The 20,649-nt window shown below is 41.7% G+C and overlaps 5 protein-coding genes across 5 annotated transcripts in view; 2 read left to right on the forward strand and 3 right to left on the reverse strand.

Annotated features, from left to right (window-relative positions):
• Positions 1-216: 216 nt before the first annotated feature.
• Positions 217-822, forward strand: LOC307262844 (histone H1-like; the record flags this gene model as incomplete). The annotated part of the gene is made up of 1 exon (XM_080043841.1): positions 217-822. One exon carries the CDS (start codon positions 217-219, stop codon positions 820-822), a length of 606 nt encoding a protein of 201 aa, XP_079899967.1.
• Positions 823-1,679: 857 nt separating this feature from the next.
• LOC307262846 (histone H3.2) lies at positions 1,680-2,090 on the forward strand (the record flags this gene model as incomplete). The annotated part of the gene is made up of 1 exon (XM_080043843.1): positions 1,680-2,090. One exon carries the CDS (start codon positions 1,680-1,682, stop codon positions 2,088-2,090), a length of 411 nt encoding a protein of 136 aa, XP_079899969.1.
• A 12,081-nt stretch (positions 2,091-14,171) lies between these two features.
• Positions 14,172-20,649, reverse strand: part of LOC307262849 (histone H3.2) — a gene marked incomplete at its 3' end in the record, with an annotated part of 70,498 nt that continues 64,020 nt past the window's right edge. Inside the window, exon 2 of the mRNA XM_080043846.1 lies at positions 14,172-14,594. Coding sequence (XP_079899972.1) covers positions 14,172-14,582 — 411 coding nt within the window. The 5' untranslated portion in view covers positions 14,583-14,594. The remainder of the gene's footprint in view (positions 14,595-20,649) is intronic.
• On the reverse strand, positions 17,151-17,753 carry LOC307262845 (histone H1-like; the record flags this gene model as incomplete). Its single annotated transcript, XM_080043842.1, has 1 exon — positions 17,151-17,753. One exon carries the CDS (start codon positions 17,751-17,753, stop codon positions 17,151-17,153), a length of 603 nt encoding a protein of 200 aa, XP_079899968.1.
• Positions 19,473-19,850, reverse strand: LOC307262848 (histone H2B 1/2-like; the record flags this gene model as incomplete). The annotated part of the gene is made up of 1 exon (XM_080043845.1): positions 19,473-19,850. One exon carries the CDS (start codon positions 19,848-19,850, stop codon positions 19,473-19,475), a length of 378 nt encoding a protein of 125 aa, XP_079899971.1.

The following is a 20,649-nucleotide window of genomic DNA, read 5'->3' on the forward strand; positions in this document are numbered from 1 at the left end:
TGTGTCACTGTTGTAACAACATTTATGGTGTTAAACATTTATATTACATGAGTATTATCCCCGAAATGTGGTGGAGAAAACACAAAGTGTCGCCACATTTGAGCCGGGCAGCAGAGCGGCTGTGTGGTTGACACTCCACGGTTCTCATGTGCTGTATAAGCTCCGCCTCGTGCGCTCCTTTCAGACACTTACAGACGAACACAGCAAACAGTAAAGATGGCAGAAGACGCTCCAGCAGTTGTTGTCCCGGTCAAAGCCCCGGCTAAATCCCCGAAGAAGAAGGCTGCTGCGAAGCCCAAGAATGATGGACCCACCCTCCCGAAGCTGATCCTCAGCGCCGTGGCCGAGTCCAAGGAGCGCAAGGGCATCTCTCTCTCGGCAGTCAAAAAGGTTCTGGCCGCTAAGGGCGTTGATGTGGTTAAGGCCAACAAACGCATCAACACCGCCGTGACCAAACTGGTGTCCAACGGGACTCTGAGCCAAACTAAAGGGACCGGGGCCTCCGGCTCCTTCAAGGTCGCCAAGAAGGAGAAAGTCGCCAAACCAGCGAAGAAAGTGGTGAAGAAAGCCCCTGTTAAAGCCAAGAAGCCCGCCGCTGTCAAGAAGTCTCCAAAGAAGAAGGCACCGGCAGCAAAGAAAGCAGTAGCAGCCAAGAAGTCTCCGAAGAAGGCAGCGGCCAAGAAAGCCGTCAAGAAGCCCGCAGTGAAGAAGAGTCCCAAGAAGGCTCCTGCTAAAAAGGTTGTGAAAAAAACTGCTGTCAAGAAAACCCCGGTGAAGAAAGCTCCCGCAAAGAAAGTTGCAGCTAAGAAGGCAAAGAAGTAAAGCGGCTCACTCATCCAATAGAAATCACCAAAGGCTCTTTTAAGAGCCACACAACTTCTACTAAAGAGATCTTCCTGCTTCATGTTTGAGAAATAGGCTAGTCTTTGATCAAATGTTGCACCCAAACACTCACACAAAATAGCCTTCAATGCAGCATTTCATTTAATCAAAACATTCATATTTAGATGAGCTGAATCAATATATATCACAAATGCTTTATTGATCCTTTAGGATAAATTCAGTTTGTTACTGTTGCTCCAATTTACAATAGAACATGAGATATTTAGGCCTAATATTAAAGCATCAAGTAGCCTTCAATATTAATATTTGGTTAATATAACAGCTGTAATAATGATTACTGATGTGTATATTTAAATTATTGCACTGATAGGCACATGAAAACAGATTATAAAAAGGGAGTTGTCCAGTTTGATGGCTACAGGGAGTAATGGCTTCATATGGTGCTCTGTGGTGACCGTAATTAAGAAAATATTTAGATTAAGATGTAGAAATCATGCTGATATGTTTTAAACTATCACAATAAGTGGACCCTCTAAGCTAGCAATCAACGATATTTAACATCAACTATGCATGTCTGCTTATCTAAAATTACAAAATAATAACATTAAATATGTATAGGCTACAAAAGTATAAAAAGCAACAATAATGTGATCTACATCAGTCCACTGTGGAGGAGGGCTTTACTTTGATTTTATCCAATCAGCTACAACGCGCGCTTCTCCGTCTGGTCCAATCAACGCTGAGCTCGCTCCGGCAGTTCCTTTATAAAGCCGCTGTTCGCCGTCTGCCTTCATTCATTCTATCGCTGTGAACACAGACAAGAACGACCAACTACAATGGCCAGAACCAAGCAGACAGCACGTAAATCCACCGGAGGAAAAGCTCCCAGGAAACAGCTTGCCACCAAAGCTGCCCGCAAGAGCGCCCCCGCCACCGGCGGAGTGAAGAAGCCCCATCGTTACAGGCCCGGTACCGTGGCTCTGAGAGAGATCCGTCGCTACCAGAAATCCACCGAGCTGCTGATCCGCAAGCTGCCCTTCCAGCGCCTGGTGAGGGAGATCGCTCAGGATTTCAAGACCGACCTGCGCTTCCAGAGCTCCGCTGTCATGGCTCTGCAGGAGGCCAGCGAGGCTTACCTGGTCGGCCTGTTCGAGGACACCAACCTGTGCGCAATCCACGCCAAGAGAGTCACCATTATGCCCAAGGACATCCAGCTGGCCCGTCGCATCCGTGGCGAAAGAGCTTAAACTGAATACATCTACAAACGCCAACAACGGCTCTTTTAAGAGCCACATACTCGCAACCATAGAGCAACATATCCTCAAATCGGCTTTGCACTAGGTCTAGGATTTATAATAAAAACTGGTATCCCATATATTTTACGTTAGCCTTATTAACTCTTTACCCTTAAAGTTATAGTTTATGGTATTATTTAATTAGCCTACTATTAAAAGTATAGCCATTTTACAAAGGTCCTGAGTAAAGACAAATATATTACATGTATATTATAAACTTAATCACATTCAGTGTTAGCCTATAATATGAAACTTATAACATGTAATTGCCAACACAAATTCAGTCAAAGTATTGAGTGAGCCCAACTATGCTAAAAACCTACACATAAAGCTACAAGTGGGTTGAAGTTAAAAAAAAGTATTTATTTAATACAGTGCATATTAATAAACATTTCTGTCAATATGCCAGAATTAGCCAGAAGGCTATTTTTCATCTGTAGTAATAATAATACATTTTATTTCGAGGCGCCTTTCAAAAGCTCTCAAGGTCGCCTTACATTAAAAGAATTCAATAACATATACTGTTTAAAAGCAAGGTACACAAATAGAATTAAAAACAGTTTAAAATAAATACACAATAGGGTGGTGAGGTGATGAGGAAGGCAGGATCAGGGGGGGTATGCAGATTTAAAAAGGTGGGTTTTGAGTTTGGATTTGAACTGGGTTATGGATTCAGTGTTGCGGATGTCGGGGGGTAGTGCATTCCAGAGCAGGGGAGCAGAGCGGCTGAAGGCTCTGCTCCCCATCGTCTTGAGACGGGCAGAGGGGACAGTGAGGTGAACAGAGGAGGAGGAGCGTAGTCCCTAGACAGATGGTAAAAGTCACCCTAAAAGAAAATAAAGTTACACATTTACATAACACAACATACCTATAGTAAAAAGTACTCTTAAAAAGTAAGTAGAGTAAAAAGTACTATTAAGCTAAAATATACAATAAAAACACAGCAGAGCAACAATTAGACAACAGCAGACCATGACATGAACAGGTTAATGGTAATGTAGACAGCTCTGATTATCAATGAGCCATTTCTTTAACTGGAATTTAAGTGGCCTATATGTGTTCAGATTTCTGATGGCTATGGGGGTGAGGTTCCACTCAGTAGCTGCACGAACAGAGAAAGAAGTATGGCCAAATACACTCGCCCTAAAAGGGATAATACAATCTCCCCTCGCTGAACTTTTAGTTCTGCTGTGATCAGCTGTTCGGATGTTGACAAGCTGATGGAGCGGAGGGGATGATAAACCGTGAATGATTTTATAGACAAGACATAGATTTTAATATTTGACCTTGTTTTCCCAGTTTAGTAATCTGTGCTTTTGTAATATTGGACAATGATGAAATCTACAAGGTTTTTGTCCAGGATTTTAACAGTTTGTTTGAAAAGTGATTGTATAGGTTTCAGAGATGTAACAGTATAGCTTGTGACCAAATGGGTAAACAGTAAGTGAGGTGTGAGGTGTGAGAAAATCATAGAGTGCATGCACATGACAACTAGTCCATGGATCAATAAGGGTCTGAAAAATGCCTGCAAAAAGAAAAATACACTGTGTAGAAAATTTTATGAACAATTCATCTGCAGAAGCAGAAAATAAGTATAAAAAGTATAGAAATAAATTAACCAATATAATGAGGATATGTAAAAAAGAATACTATAATAAAATACTAGAGAATAACAAAAACAACATGAAAGGTTTATGGAATGTGCTAAATAGTATTATTAGAAATGGATCAAAACATAGCCTACAGGTTACCCTAAGTATCTTATGTAGAAAGAAAAGACAATAGATAATATGGATGATGTGGTTGATGATTTTAACAAATTCTTCGTAAATGTGGGACCAAATTTGTCAGAAAAAATTAATGACCCAGGATCTGTGAGATCTGAAGACAATACTTATGATTTAATAGACATTAATCCAAAATCAATGTTTCTAAAAGCAGTGGAAGAGAGTGAAATTATAGAGATTGTTCATAATTGTAAAAACAAGACTTCTACCGACTATGATGACATTGACATGAGAATAGTTAAACATGTCATTGAAGGAATTGCAAAACCACTTACGCACATCTGTAATTTATCATTTCAAACTGGTAAATTCTCCAAAAAAATGAAAATTGCAAAAGTCTTACCGCTGTACAAAACTGGAGACAAACACCACTTCACAAACTACAGGCCTGTTTCACTGCTTCCTCAATTTCCAATTTTTTTTGAAAAACTCTTTGCTGCCAGATATATGATGATATGAACAAATTCATCAATAAACACAATGTACTAACTGACAGCCAATATGGCTTCAGACCCAACCGATCCACTTCATTAGCAGTCATCGAGCTAATTGAAAAGATAACAAATTCCCTGGACCAAAATAATTATGCATGTTACGCGCTCCCACCTTTCTGCTCCTCCCTCCTCTTGCCTCCTCCATACTCTCTCTCTTTCTCTCTCTCAGGTGTTCTGGGGCCTGATTGGGGGCAGGTGCTCCTAATCCTGCAGAGTTTAAAGGCGTGGCCTGGGCGGCTGGCTCTCTCTCTGACTGACTGGATGACGGCTCGACTGCTGACCTGCTGCGGTTGCTTGTTGTTGCTTTAGTTTATGGCATGGTGTCGCCTGAATGCCTAAAGGTGCGAACACACACTACACGCGTTACCCGCGTAAGATATACGTGTGTAACGCAGCTAAAATGTTGCTTGATCATTTTGTGTCAAAAATGGTTCTACGCGCGTAACGTGCGTAGTCTCCCTCCCGATACTGTATTTCCCCTAATCAACCATGGCTGCGATCAGACCCGACCCGACGCAACAGCGTGCATGTCCGCACAAAAACAACAACAACACGGCCAACAACTGTGCCAAAAGACAAACTGAACAGCACAAATAGCCTAGCATTAAGACAGCATTGCATATTCACGGCAGCTACATAACAAACACAGTTACAGCAGCATCGGTGCACGGCGGCACAACATAAAGCCAAGTAGCCAACATTACCCTACCTGGCTGTGACAGGGGACCGTGGCTGGCTTAGATCAACACCGGTGCTTCGCTGTACTTGTTGTGAAAGTCCCCCGGACATAGCCGTCATGTTTGGGTTCATAATATGAGGCGCTAGCCGCCCGCACACAACCGGGTGAGTTAACTAATGCTATACGGCGCTAACTTGTTTTATCGGCTAAAGCACAGCCGCACATATTCACTGAATTAACCAGGAAGTCCATTCTCCTGGTTTACTCTCCCCACGTCTTCTATTCCCGAGCTGCTGTCACACAGCACCGGCTCGGCTGCCTGCAATACATTTTCCTCCTCGGTGTCTCTCATCAGCCTCTGTGTACAGTACACTGTTCTCCGACCGTGCCAATGTATGTGACGTCGGGTCAAGCCCAACGCTGATTGGCCAACGCAGCTAATTGTCACGCGTAGGAGCGTAAAAAGTAAAAAATTTTGATCTCTGCGTAGGTGCGTTAATACGCGGCTCATACGCGGCTAACGCGGCTAAAATGTTGCTTTAGCGCGAGTGACGCATCTACGCGTAAACCAATGGTTCCCTATGGAAAAATAGCCGATTTTATACGCGTCTGTACGCGTGTAACACGTGTAGTGTGTTCGCACCTTAACTCCCAACCCTGCGCGCTACCTTAAAGGCTCAGTTCTGGAGTAGAGTCTACTCGTAGTAGAGTGCTACGTCACTCATTTGCCCTAACCCTAACCACCCAGCTGTGATGCCTGAACCTAATACTTAAAACAATATAAATAACACAAACTTAGTAGCCTATCGGTCTGCGGCCTTTTTATTGTTTGACGTGACGTACTCAAGATGGCCGCCACGGTGTTCCGTCCGTTCCGTCAGCCGAGTGGAGCTCAATAGCGCCGTGGCTAATCTAATGTTCTATCTATATGTATTCTTACCTCTCCCTGTCCCCTTGCCCTAACCCTAACCACCTAGCTGTGATGCCTGAACCTAATCGCCAAAACAATATAAATAACACAAAATTAGTATCGGTCTGCGGTCTTGTTTATGACGTGGCAAAAATAAAATCTACAGGTAACGTCTGTCACACCACAGTACTTCCGTCACGCCTGGGTGTTTGTCTCCGGGGTTGCAGCTGGATACTAATGCAGTTCGGGGCACAAAAAACACATTTAGGGGGGCTGTGACAAGAAGCTGTGTTGCGCTTTCAAAATAAAAGCAATTTCAAAATTAAATATTATTCTCCTCGCGGTTTAATTTTTTTTTGGGGGGGGGACAAATGCGCCTGTCTCCAATATTGAAGGGGACACGTCCCCCCGGTTCCTACGCCCTTGCCTCCATCCCCCTTGATTTGGCAAAATCCTATTCCTCTGTCGCACCCAAAAATCTGTATTATTTTTGTAACAGTTAATATTCTCCCAAAAACATAAATTGTTAAAATTATATAAGGCACTCAAGGACAGATGCATATTCAATATTGATATGAGTTTTTGATTTATTTTAAATGCAAAAAAAGCCTTAACAAACTTATTTTACTTATATTGCAAAGTGACGGTCCTGTTTGGGTGTCGCTCTCCGCGGTGCTGAAGTGTGAGTGCACGTTTTAAGTAGGCTACTCAAATGCTACGGACTTGAAGAAACCGTTAAATTTTCTTGACATTTTTAAAATAAATACATCCATAATTTCTACCTATAAGCACTTCTCTACCCACCTGCCAGTTCTCCACCGTCCAGATCTCTCCGTTGCCCTTCTCGCTGGAGAGCGGAGTCCCCAGCGCGCCTAACACCTGCACGAACACGACCACCAACAACACAACTAAAAACTTCAGACTAGCCTCCATCGTCATCTGAGGGGGCCGAGATGAAAACTGACTGCAGATGGTCGAGATGAAACTTCCCCTGTCTGGACGCTATAGCAGCAGACGGAATAACTTCAGACTAAAGGAATGTGTTTGGTAGTTGCACTTTGTGTGATGGGCTTCCCGCTCTTATAAAGCTGCTCTGCTCGCTCCTCCCCACTTCCCCCAATCTTATATTAAGTGAATATATCCGGCACGTCGGTGGGAGGGGAGTGGTGGTTCTCTCCCTTGTCTGACTCACAAGTGATCTGCTTAGACAGTGAACACACTGCACTGACTGCGCCCTTATCTAAAGCCAACTGACCACTTCCCACACTGTGATGGATGGCTGTGTTGATTGTGTTTGGAATATGTTACTCACCTGTGACTTTTCCCCACATACATGATTGAGGAGCATATTAATCAGCTAAATGTGGTATTAACGAACTGAGTGTGTAGAGTGAGAGCTAATACAGTATGTGCCCTGCCCCTCAATAATTGTTTGTTTTGATGAAGCAAGTGGATTTCACAAGAAATAACAAGCTGCAAAAGAACAAACTGTTTTCTGTGTTTTCTACACAGAAATGAAATTGAAGTGAAAGTGACTTCAGTCTGAGGTATACTGTATGTTGACAGTAAATGACAAGAGATGTAGGCAGAAATTTGAATTTGAATATTTTTTATTGAACTGTTGTTGTTATTGAAGCATTCAGTTTTTTTAATGACACCTAATAGTTTGGTTCTTATTGCTATAATATATAACCCGGCGCCCCACACCCGAACCCAAGTCCTGCCTGACGATGAAATGAGATAATAGATGTTACAAATTCTTATTAATGAAACCAATAGCTAGTGTCTAATTGCTGTGTGGTTTTAGGGAAACCGGAGCACCCGGAGTAAAACCCTGTGATGGCAGAAGCCAGCAGATGAGAAAATAGATTAGATAGAGGCAGGACTTAAACTCTGCATTGTATTCATTCTGAAAAAAAGAAAATTGATTATCAAAACATTTCCCCCAAAATCAATGCTACATTTCACCTAATACTTAATTCTACATTTTAAAGCTGCAGTAAAGGGCATGAAGATGATTTTGCCCACAAAGGAGGAGAATCTAAAGATTGCACAATCATTATTTTGATGGTGTCCCCCTGCAACTCATGTCAGATGAAGATGACATGAGATGAGATGATAAATGTTACAAGTTCTTATTAATAAAACCAATAGCTAGTGTCTAACTGCTGTGTGGTTTTTGGGAAACCGGAGCACCCGGAGATAACCCTATGATGTCACACTGAGGTGGCCCTATGAACCCAAGTCCTGCCAAACATTATGGTAACAACAGAGGAGAAGATAGATGACTTGGACTTGAGGCAGGACTTGACATCTGTATTGTATTCATTTTGAAAGAAAAAAAGAAAACATTTTCCTTCAAGATGAATGCTACATTTCACCTAATACCTATTTCTAGTAAAGGGCTTTGAGATGACTCTGAGAGTAGCTGAAAGGAACCTGCGGATGAGGCCATGCTTTGTTGGTGGTACAATCAAGTAATACCCGAAAAATGAGGCAATGCATTTTTCAAGTTCTGGTTCCCCTAAATACATTGACACCAGCACCATTTCTGCACAGCCCCACTTTTTGCACAGGTCCTTCATAATTACCTTGTCTAGTTTCTTAAATGTTTTTATGGAGGTGTTAAAATCTGTTCCCTCAACTTCTGCCCATGTGTTTTCAAAGATACGCTGGATGATGACCTCTATGTTACCAATCGTCCAGCTAATTTTAGCCTCGCTGAGTGTACGTGAAACCAGTTTCTCAACAAAAACCCTGACAAACATCTTACGTTTTTCTTCCTGCGGGTTTACATCTATCTGTTCATTAACATCCATCTGTTCATTAACATCCATCTGTTCGTTAACATCTATCTGTTCGTTAACATCTATCTGTTTGTTAACATCTATCTGTTCGTTTCCATCCATCTGTTCGTTAACATCTATCTGTGTGTTTATATCTATCTGTTCGTTAACATCTATCTGTTGGTTAACATCTATCTGTTCGTTAATATCTATCTGTTCGTTAACATCCATCTGTTCGTTAACATCTATCTGTTCGTTAACATCCATCTGTTTGTTAACATCTATCTGTTCGTTAATATCTATCTGTTCGTTAACATCTATCTGTTCGTTAACATCTATCTGTTCGTTAACATCCATCTGTTTGTTAACATCCATCTGTTCGTTAACATCTATCTGTTCGTTAACATCCATCTGTTCGTTAACATCTATCTGTTCGTTAACATCTATCTGTTCGTTAACATCAATCTGTTCGTTAGCATCTATCTGTGTGTTTATATCTATCTGTGCGTTTCCATCTATCTGCGCCTTTTCATCTATAACAACTTCAGTTGGCAAAGGGTCACTCACCTCCACGGCGGTGACCTCCAGCGTCTGTGCTGGTGGCCCAGCCTCCATTAAGGCCAGTGTCACCCTTCTACTGTGGCGGAGGACCTGGGTATTAACCCACCAGCCCATCAGTGCCACAAAACCCCACACTTTGGTCTTTATTGTCGCATACATGTCATCATGTGATGGAGAAACAGACACACTCCTGCAGGTTGCCCTTCCACTAATTGTTTCTGAGATGATCTCTGGTGTCATCCCATCCGTAATGTGACTGTAGAGGAGATCTGTTAGTCCTTGAGTAAATACCAGCATTTTATCGCTGGAAAATTTTTTAAATTTACGGAAGACACGAACCTCCTTTCCACTCTCTTGTGCACCCTCCTCTGTCATAAGCAGAGAGTTAACACTATCTATTAGTGACTCCATTGACTTTGTACTTTCAACTTTTGGGTCAAGGTTGAATCTAGTTTCAAGCTTTGTCACTATGTGATAGATAGTAGCTTTGGCAAAGCGCTTTGCAAGGAAGTTCTTCACCTTGCATCCAACACCTTTCATGGCTGGTTTGCCCTTCAGTGTGGATTCTGATTCTGGACTTGCATCTTTTGCTTCTGCCTCCTCTGAACTCTTTTCAATTATGACCTGAGCAATGTCATCTGCTGCAAAATCAATCTCCATGGAGGTTTCTTTGTGCAGCAGCTCATAGTCAGAGTCCGAAACATCCTCCAAAAGAGGTTCCATCATGTCATCGACCTCCTTTCTAATCAGCTCCTGGACAGCCTTTGTGGTTGCTGTCACCAAGCTGTCGCGTGAGGAAACCTTATCCGGGGTCGGCGTTCTTACACGTCCGACTGTTGACTGAGAGCAGTCATCAGTGAATACCAATTCCTGCTTCTCTTCACTGTTCCTCTGTCTCAGTGGTCGTGGAGAGCACAACACCTTCAGCTTCCCTCCGAATGCCTGTACCATTTTACAGGCATTATTGACCATGGCGTTGAGTTTGCTGGGGGAAGTGACACACTGATTAATAAAAGGCTCCGCCCTGCCCAGACTGCTGGAGATGGCAGAGTTTACCCTATCTGCTATCTCCTGACCCATCAGGTCCGTGAGCCGCTTTGAGCTGTCACTCACAACCTGGTCCGTTACGTCGAGAATCTCGGCGAAGCACTGAGGGAGTTTGTCCCCCAGATTAGAAACTACAAACTCCTCAGACACAATAGCATTGATGCCCCTGAGAGCCATCACAAGTGCCTTTACAACTGCTGCTATAATATCTAACAGCAGATCGGCCAACAATATCTTAGTGGCCTCCTCAGGGGTACCTGACCTTAAAAGGGTCCACTGTTCCTCTGTCATATGATCAAAAAAGTTTTCTATCAGTGGACGAACCCCTTCAACGTTAAACTGTGGCAGCTCCTCTGTCAGAACTGGTACGGCTCCATTAATGGGTACAACTTCTGTATTTTGATCCATTTTGTTTGATGCGTTTTGTTTTTTCTTTTCTAAACTCCTTGTTTTTTTTGTTTTCACGAACTGTTTGGTTAGTATGCGACCGGCTGCAAAGAAGACCAAGAATGTTTTGACCAAAGGAATTCCCTAGAATTGAAAGTCTAATGTTCAGGTGACATCATCACCTGAGATCAAAGGATCTTCAGAAATTAAAGGAATAATGTACCTGAAGCTCCGCCCCTCAAACCAGCCAGCTCAGAGATCAAATGATTCTGTTCCAGAAGCTCCACCCCTCAAAACAGTGACAAAAAAAATAAAAAAAGTTGCAGCCTAGCAACAGTTGCTAAGCTGCAGCACTTTTTTTCAGCTTCATTTTCATGGGAGTTCGATGGAAACATTAAAGTAGGCCTCTGAGTTTATTAACCCCAGTGATAGCTGTCATTTAAAGGTGGGGTAAGCTTTTCAACCACAGATCCTCTTTGTGTGTTGTCTGCAAGTCTGTCAAACATTTCGGCTGTCCAATTTCAAACAGTCCCTCGCACTTCCGCCATGACGTCACATCCTGGCTCTAAGATGCTGGGAAGTGTAGTTACTAACATAACACTCATAAACTTAGCTACAACATGTCAACATTCAACTCCAGTAAAGAAAATATTACAAACACGGAGTGGATCATACATGTGCCCGCAACAGTCCCTCCCCCTAATAAGACAACAAACAAGATATACAAAGATCGTTTTGATTTTTCTTTCTCTCTCTTCCCCCCTTTTCTTTTTTTTTAAAGATATCTTTTTGGCATTTTTATGCTTTATTGATAGTGTAGAGACAGAGTTGAAATGGGGCAGAGACGGGAGTGACATCAAATCAATTTTTTGACAGTCAAACCCGGGTCTGCTGCTGGCCGAGGCCCGTGGGGGGGACGCCCTACCAACTGAGCTAAGGGCGCCCCCTTTTCTGCTATTAAGATTTTTTTTATATATATTTTTTTTTTCATAAACCTCCACCTGAAGCCGACAATTATTTATAATCTGTTTGTCTCTTTCGTTTAGACCTAAAACCAAGAGTTGTCAACTGGGTATTACATTCAAAAGTGTAACCTCCCTCTCTTTAGTACACTGATAAATGAAAATTCAGAAGAGACATATATTCATGTGCCTGTGGCTGTAAATAAAAAGGACTGAACTGTTGTCTGCTATTTAATAAACGTGGAAAAAGTGAAAAGCTGTGAACACTTCCATATGAACTGTATGTAACCATTTGTTTACTGGTTTTAGTAACATGCTTTAGTAATATTTTGAAAGTCCAACTAACAAAATATTAATTTAGCCTATACTTAAACCTGCAGTGTGTAGAATTTTGGGTTTTATTTCCCAGCAGATTTTGTAGAAAGTAATTATAATATCCATAAGTACATTTAATTTAGTGCATAATAGCTGAAATTTTTTTTTGAATTATTATTTTTTCCCTTAGAAAGGGTCTCATATATGTCCATACTTCTGCACATTTTGGACCAAGGCCTAGTGCCGCCATCTTGAAAGTGTCATAGTTGGAATGTCATCAGGTGCATTGTTTAAAATTTAGAATTGTTCTTGTCCTTGAAGGCCACTGTAGCTTCTGTTATTATTCTAAAGGGGTGGGGTTACCCAGGGAGCGTTGCATTCTAGAACTTTGTAGAACTTTCTTGATGATGTCATATTACACACTGCACCTTTAAATAGGCCTAGGTTATTATAAATTAACTAGGTATAATATAGTCGATTCAGGACTAAATACAAAGCTACAGACTTGCACACACACACACACACACACACCAGTGGCGTCACCTCATTGATTCCCTAACACTGTGGTAGACAATAGCACTTCTACTAGAATTATTCTCTTCTTTTACTAGATTGCTACAACTGCTGACACTTCATGTTTACACTGAATTTTTGCCTATTTTGCTTCCATAGCATGTCTTCTTTCATACTAATCAAAGGTCCGAAATGTACATTTAGTCGTTCATTTTACTATAACTTGTCTGTTACCGCGTCTGTATATATCTCCTAGACAACCATAGTTTCTTTCAATACTCAAACAAATCTCAACTTCTAAAGGAAAGGAGGGGTTGGGGTGTGCTCTCTGCAGCCAAACAAGTTAAACCCTGGTCTAATGTGAAGTTTAACCCAAAGAACAGCAGATATAGGCTGCAGAAAGCTGCATCTATATGGTTAATTAATGATTGCACTGCAGCATGTTGAAGAGCATATTCTCGAAATATCTCTCAATGAAAAATGGCACCCTCTGTCAAACAGGAGCCACCCACATCCAGAGATTCACCAAGATCCGTATACCTGCCGGCTGCCTATTCCACTTCATGCTCACGGAGATGGCAATCAATCATTTTCAACCATGGCGAAAAACTAAGGTTTTACATATCCACGTCTTAAATCTAATGATAATGGCTGGAGTTTTGTTTCTCTAATTGTTTTGATAGTAGCCCCTCTCTCAAGAATGACTAGCTGCAATCAGTCTCCTTTGACAATCAAGAACTATTGAAAATCTAAGAGAGGGTATCATCCTATAACACTTCCAGTTCATGACTGATAGAACAGGTAGGAACGTTCACCAAAGGGAATAATAACCTTGTAACATTTTCAGGCTAAAATGAAACTGTGTGTGAAGCTGGGGCTGACAGCTGAAAATATAGAACCTTGCTAAATCTTCAATGATCCTCACCAGCCTCACATATGCACCATTTTGGTAAAATATGATGAATCACTTTTATGCATCAAAAGGTGTCAAATAGCACCAAACATTTTTTTTTTGATTGCTTTTGTTGTATCTTTCCTTTACCCAAACACCCACCTGTCATGAATGCCAGAGAGCGCCTGCCTTGAATGCCAGAGAGCGCCTGCCTTGATTTGAAACCGTTATCCCTTGGCTTTAACTGAATCAAACAATAGAACACTTGTTATGTTCCTCGTATTGCACATTTTAGGTTGGCTTTCTTATTACTTTACTTATTGCACAGTGGGTCTGAGAATTTGATTTAGTTGAAGCATGATTGATTATCATATGCATAGCCTATTTATTTCAACCCACTTGTAGCCTAATTTAGGCTCATTCAATACCTCAAAAATTAAATAATGTTCCTATAACACTGAATGTCAATAAGTATTAAAATAATACATGGAATAGAGAACATGGTTATACTAATTATTGTACATATAAAATAATACCATAAACGTTAAGAGTTATTAAGGTTGATGTAAAATATGACCCATACCAGATTTGATTATACTGGTGGCATATAGCCTAGACATTTTTGAGGAGATGTTGCTCTATGGTTGTGAGTATGTGGCTCTGAAAAGAGCCGTTATTGGCGTTTGTAGATGTGGTCAATTTAAGCTCTCTCGCCACGGATGCGGCGGGCCAGCTGGATGTCCTTGGGCATAATGGTGACTCTCTTGGCGTGGATTGCGCACAGGTTGGTGTCCTCGAACAGGCCGACCAGGTAAGCCTCGCTGGCCTCCTGCAGAGCCATGACAGCGGAGCTCTGGAAGCGCAGGTCGGTCTTGAAATCCTGAGCGATCTCCCTCACCAGGCGCTGGAAGGGCAGCTTGCGGATCAGCAGCTCGGTGGATTTCTGGTAGCGACGGATCTCTCTCAGAGCCACGGTACCGGGCCTGTAACGATGGGGCTTCTTCACTCCGCCGGTGGCGGGGGCGCTCTTGCGGGCAGCTTTGGTGGCAAGCTGCTTCCTGGGAGCTTTTCCTCCGGTGGATTTACGTGCTGTCTGCTTGGTTCTGGCCATTGTAGTTCTTGTCTGTGTTCACAGCGATAGAATGAATGAAGTCAGACGGCGAACAGCGGCTTTATAAAGGAACTGCCGGAGCGAGCTCAGCGTTGATTGGACCAGACGGAGAAGCGCGCGCTGTAGCTGATTGGATAAAATCAAAGTAAAGCCCTCCTCCACAGTGGACTGATGTAGATCACATTATTGTTGCTTTTTATACTTTTGTAGCCTATACATATTTAATGTTATTGTTTTGTAATTTTAAATAAGCAGACCTGCATAGTTGATGTTAAATATCGTTGATTGATATGCGTTGTTGTCTTGTTTAACTGTAGGCCTAGCTTAGAGGGCCCACTTATTGTGATAGTTTAAAAAATATCAGCATTATTTCTACATCTTAATCTAAATATTTTCTAAATTATGGTCACCACAGAGCACCATATGAAGCCATCACTCCGGACAACTCCCTTTTTATAATCTGTTTTCATGTGCCTATCAGTGCAATAATTTAAATCTACACATCAGTAATCATTATTACAGCTGTTATATTAGCCAAATATTAATATTGTAGGCTACTTGTAAGACTTGTAGGCTGTGTGAGGGAGAGATTCCGCAGGTCTTTCCTTCCTGCTGCGGTCAGACTGTACAATCAGAACTGCTGACCCTGTACATGTCATTCACCTGTATATACTGAAATCATGTGCAATACTGTAACTTAAGAACGTGCAATAATGGTGCTACATGTGTCACTGTCACTTCATTATTTATGCTGCCCATATTCTGCTAACTCACATAGTTATAGTTTATATTTATACAAAGTTTAAAGCTAAAACATAAGCTTATACAAAGTCTAAAGCTAAATAAGCATTTACAGCTATTGCTGTGCCCTCTGTGTGCTCTTTACTCCTGTGTGCTCTTATTCCTGCTCTAATGTGTGATGCAACACCGAAATTTCCCCAATGTGGGACGAATAAAGGATATCTTATCTGATCTTATCTACTTGATGCTTTTATATTAGGCCTAAATATCTCATATTCTGACAAAGTTATTCCCAGTAGGCCTACTTACATTGTGTACTGTCTTGTATTGTTCAGATGCAGTGTTGGGAATAACGCCGTTTAAAAGAACGGCGTTAGGTAACGCCGTTCTTTTTTCAGTAACGGGGTAATCTAACTAATTACTTTTTCCGCCGTTACACCGCCGTTATCGTTACTGAACGTTAAATGCGGTGCGTTACATTGATTGAATAAACTGTGTAATCCGAACGCACCCCTGGCTCCATACTACACAAACTGCTAGTGAGGAGACCGGTGTGTTTTAAATTGTGTTGTGGATTACATCATAACTGTCAGTTAGCGCCGTCACGTCAGTCAGCCGGAGCGCTGTTTGGTGAAGTTTCTTTTTCTTTCTCTCTCTGTTGTGTGAGCGAGCGAGCGTGCACGTTGGCGCAGTAACCACCTATCAATCCACGGTTGAAACGTGCTCTCTCCCTGAGTTTGTTTGCATCGCCCAGCCCTTGTGAGTAAGTGCATGGAGTTTCCCGATCTCTAATATAATTTATGCACGTTATTAAACGGCCGCGATTCGCCGGTTGCAACAGCTGTTTAGCTTGTCATCACGAGCCGAATATTGCTATTGTTCTTTTCCTGGGATCTGTATGCTGCTGTGCATGTTAAAGAAGAAATAAACAGCGGATAAATCCTACTCCTCCTCTCATCGTCTCATGCTTCATAGTCTGACGTTTTTGGCCTTAAGTGGTGTTTTAGCCGACACCCCTGAATTGAATCCAGTGATAGCAGATCAGCACGGTACATTCAGCAGTTTCCTCTACTAGGCCTACTTTTGTTGAGAACAAAATGCTTGAAGTGCAGGATAAACCTCTTGCTGTCTGTTGATGTGCAATACATATTGAAGGTTATGTAGCCTACAAGTAGGCATACCTGTCTGTTCTACTCATTTCAACTGACTTGTGAAAACTGCCCAGAAAAATCCAAATTTGTTGACATAGGCTATAGCAACTTTTTTTTTTTTTACAGTAGGCTAACGCAAATAGTTACTTTCCCTGGTAACTAGTTACATCTATTATAAAGTAATTCAGTTACTAACTCAGTTACTTTTTGGAACAAGTAGTGAGTAACTATAACTAATTACTTTTTTAAAGTAACGTTCCCAACACTGTTCAGATGTATTTACCTCTTACACACTTCTAGCTTAAAACGACATTGATGCAATTTTGCATTTTTTTTTTACGATAGACCTGATGTATTATATATGGACCTGTGTCTGCAATAAAGCTTCTATTATTTCTACAAATGCCTATTGTAAATTGGAGCAACAGTAACAAACTGAATTTCTCCTCAAGGATCAATAAAGCATGTGTGATATATATATTGATTCAGCTCATCTAAATATGAATTTGTTGATTAAATTAAATGCTGCATTGAAGGCTATTTTGTGTGAGTGTTTGGGTTCAACATTTGATCAAAGACTATTTATCTCAAGCATGAAGCAGGAAGATCTCTTTAGTAGAAATTGTGTGGCTCTTAAAAGAGCCTTTGGTGATTTCTATTGGATGAGTGAGCCGCTTTACTTCTTTGCCTTCTTAGCTGCAACTTTCTTTGCGGGAGCTTTCTTCACCGGGGTTTTCTTGACAGCAGTTTTTTTCACAACCTTTTTAGCAGGAGCCTTCTTGGGACTCTTCTTCACTGCGGGCTTCTTGACGGCTTTCTTGGCCGCTGCCTTCTTCGGAGACTTCTTGGCTGCTACTGCTTTCTTTGCTGCCGGTGCCTTCTTCTTTGGAGACTTCTTGACAGCGGCGGGCTTCTTGGCTTTAACAGGGGCTTTCTTCACCACTTTCTTCGCTGGTTTGGCGACTTTCTCCTTCTTAGCGACCTTGAAGGAGCCGGAGGCCCCGGTCCCTTTAGTCTGGCTCAGAGTCCCGTTGGACACCAGTTTGGTCACGGCGGTGTTGATGCGTTTGTTGGCCTTAGCCACATCAACGCCCTTAGCGGCCAGAACCTTTTTGACTGCCGAGAGAGAGATGCCCTTGCGCTCCTTGGACTCGGCCACGGCGCTGAGGATCAGCTTCGGGAGGGTGGGTCCATCATTCTTGGGCTTGGCAGCAGCCTTCTTCTTCGGGGATTTAGCCGGGGATTTGACCGGGACAACTGCTGGGGCGTCTTCTGCCATCTTTACTGTTTGCTGTGTTCGACTGTAAGTGTCTGAAAGGAGCGCACGAGGCGGAGCTTATAAATACAGCACATGAGAACCGTGGAGTGTCAACCACACAGCCGCTCTGCTGTCCGGCTCAAATGTGGCGACACTTTGTGTTTTCTCCACCACATTTCGGGGATAATACTCGTGTAATATAAATGTTTAACACCATAAATGTTGTTACAACAGTGACACAACGTTTTTCTCTTCAGAATGAGCTCATGTTTGGAGCCGAGAAGACGTGTATTTGACTCCAGGAAGCGTCTAACCTCTCCCATACACCGTCACTTTGTGCAACTCACAGCGACTTTCCTTCACATTTCGTCTCCTAAAATGGTTAAAAGTGATTTGTATTCAATGTGAAAGTGGTGGTCCAGATAACAGAGATATATGAAGATAGAATAAAAGTGAAATAGCTTCAGTGTCTAGTTTAATTTGGTTTAAATCAGAGCTGTTTTGGGTGGAAGTAAACACACGGATGCTGCCGGTGACTCGGGCGGTCAGACAGACTCTGACAATATGGATCCGCTGGGTAAAGACTTTGTTTCCAGCAAATGCTTTATTTAAAAAAAATACTTTATTTAGGCGATACATTTTTTAACTTGTTTTAACTTCTTTGCTTTCCCTGAAATCTCATATCGAATTTTCTCAATAAATTTCAGTGCCAATATGAGCCAGATGTCAAAACGGGGGGCCAAAAACATGAAGAGAGACAATGCGATGTAATAAAATAATAATTAGCCCATCATGTAAAATTTCAGTAACGTCATATTTATTAATCCTGCACGGAGACATGGATTCAATACTTTAATCAGATCCAGTTTGTGCACGTTATTGGGTGTATATTTACTTGACTTGATATATTTATGACTATATCAATATGTATAGGCTATATATATATTGTACATTTTTAATGCAAATTATATGCAACACCAATCCCCAGCAGATTGAAGAGACTGGGTTGTTATCAGAAATGGAATGAGTAGGCTAATATATATGCTGTTGCAGTGTACACACACAGCCATAGTAAGGTTCATACAACTATAGAATAATGTCATATTGAATACTTTTTAGTGTTTACTAATCTGCTCACAAAAAGCACAACGTAACACTTGCACTGCTTGCAATACATTTTACTATGTACAGCAACCCTTGTGTGGAAATGGACTATGGACATGTTTTCTTGATATAAATTGTATACATTTGCATAGGCCCACTAGATAATATAGCCTACAGAACAGAATTCATTGCCAGATTAAGTGTGCCAAGAGCAGTAATACGAGTAAAATATTTAACCAAACAAACTGCAGCTTGTGACACATTTAAAGAGACAAATATTGACAAATGTATTTTTCCCAAAACCCTTCCTTCTCATAGAATCCTAAAAGTTTTAGTGTCTATGATGTGCATTTAACTGTAGGCTACAGGAACATGGAACGGTGCTGTGGGCAAAGTTCTGAAAATAACAGGACTTCATTAAGGCAGGATGTAGTTAATAATATATTCTATAATGTAAAAGAATGGTTGGTCCTTATATAACTTACTGCTGGTCGCCATTCTTTACAACACTTGTAGACCTCATTTAAATATATATATATTTTTTTGTCGTAAGTAACTCTAGGAAAGTAGTAACTCTTTGCTGATGTGGGTGGCTCTTAAAAGAGCCTTTGTGTTGCTGGTAAACAGCGGGGTGGTTTACTTGGAGCTGGTGTACTTGGTGACAGCCTTAGTTCCCTCGGACACAGCGTGCTTGGCCAGCTCACCGGGCAGCAGGAGGCGGACGGCGGTCTGGATCTCCCTGGAGGTGATGGTTGAGCGCTTGTTGTAGTGAGCGAGGCGGGAAGCCTCACCGGCGATGCGCTCAAAGATGTCACTCACAAAGGAGTTCATGATGCCCATAGCCTTGGAGGAGATGCCGGTGTCGGGGTGGACCTGCTTCAGGACTTTGTACACGTAGATGGCATAGCTCTCCTTCCTGGACTTGCGCCTCTTCTTGCCGGTCTTGGTGGCTTTAGAAACGGCTTTCTTGGAGCCCTTCTTTGGGGCTTTGACGGTGTCTGCTGCTCCGGGCATGATTGTATCAGTGGAGATCAACTGACTAGAATGCTGCATTGACGTGGTGGCACTATATTGTATGTGCCTGTTGTAAATGTCAGTGTGCTGTTGCTTGCACACGATTGGCTGTTAATGTGATCTAGACTGAGCATGTGCAGACACACGGTGAGGGCTACCGACTACACACAAAGAGCTATTCTTGTTTTTCTCTAAATTGAAATTTGATCAATTATATAGGTTACAATATGACTGCAGTGAATTAAATTGTAACTCATTAGAAATATACATTTATGTTAGAATGTAGCCTATAGTTATGGAGGACATAGCCTACTCCTCAGTTTCTAACATTTTCAAAAAGCCCACCTCAAATTACAAACAGGCTATTAAAAAATAATTACTAATGTTGCATAAACATGTAAGCTGGTCAAAGGTGAAGCTACTTTTAATTGCTCTGTTGTTCAATATGTAACAATGTATCATCATAAACTGATCACGTTTGGTGTAGGCAATATGAAGTCCTTGGATGGAAATGGATTATAAAATGTAATAATATATAGGCTACATTATTTTGGTGCTTAATGTCTTCTTTCAAATGTTTCACAGGATTCAGTGGCTGCCATCAATGGGTTAGTAGCCTATCAAAATACATTATTGAGCACACTATAAACAGTTTCGTACTTAATAAATGTGAGTACTGTTAACATGTTTACACTTGTGCAATTTCACTGTAGACTTTGTTGGATGGGCAGTCACTGCACTAGTAGAAGTTTCTGCACACATTGATTGGACATATAACCTATGCTAAAAGCATTTTGAG

Source organism: Ammodytes marinus (assembly GCF_949987685.1).
Source record: "Ammodytes marinus genome assembly, chromosome: 16".
NCBI lineage: Eukaryota > Metazoa > Chordata > Actinopteri > Uranoscopiformes > Ammodytidae > Ammodytes > Ammodytes marinus.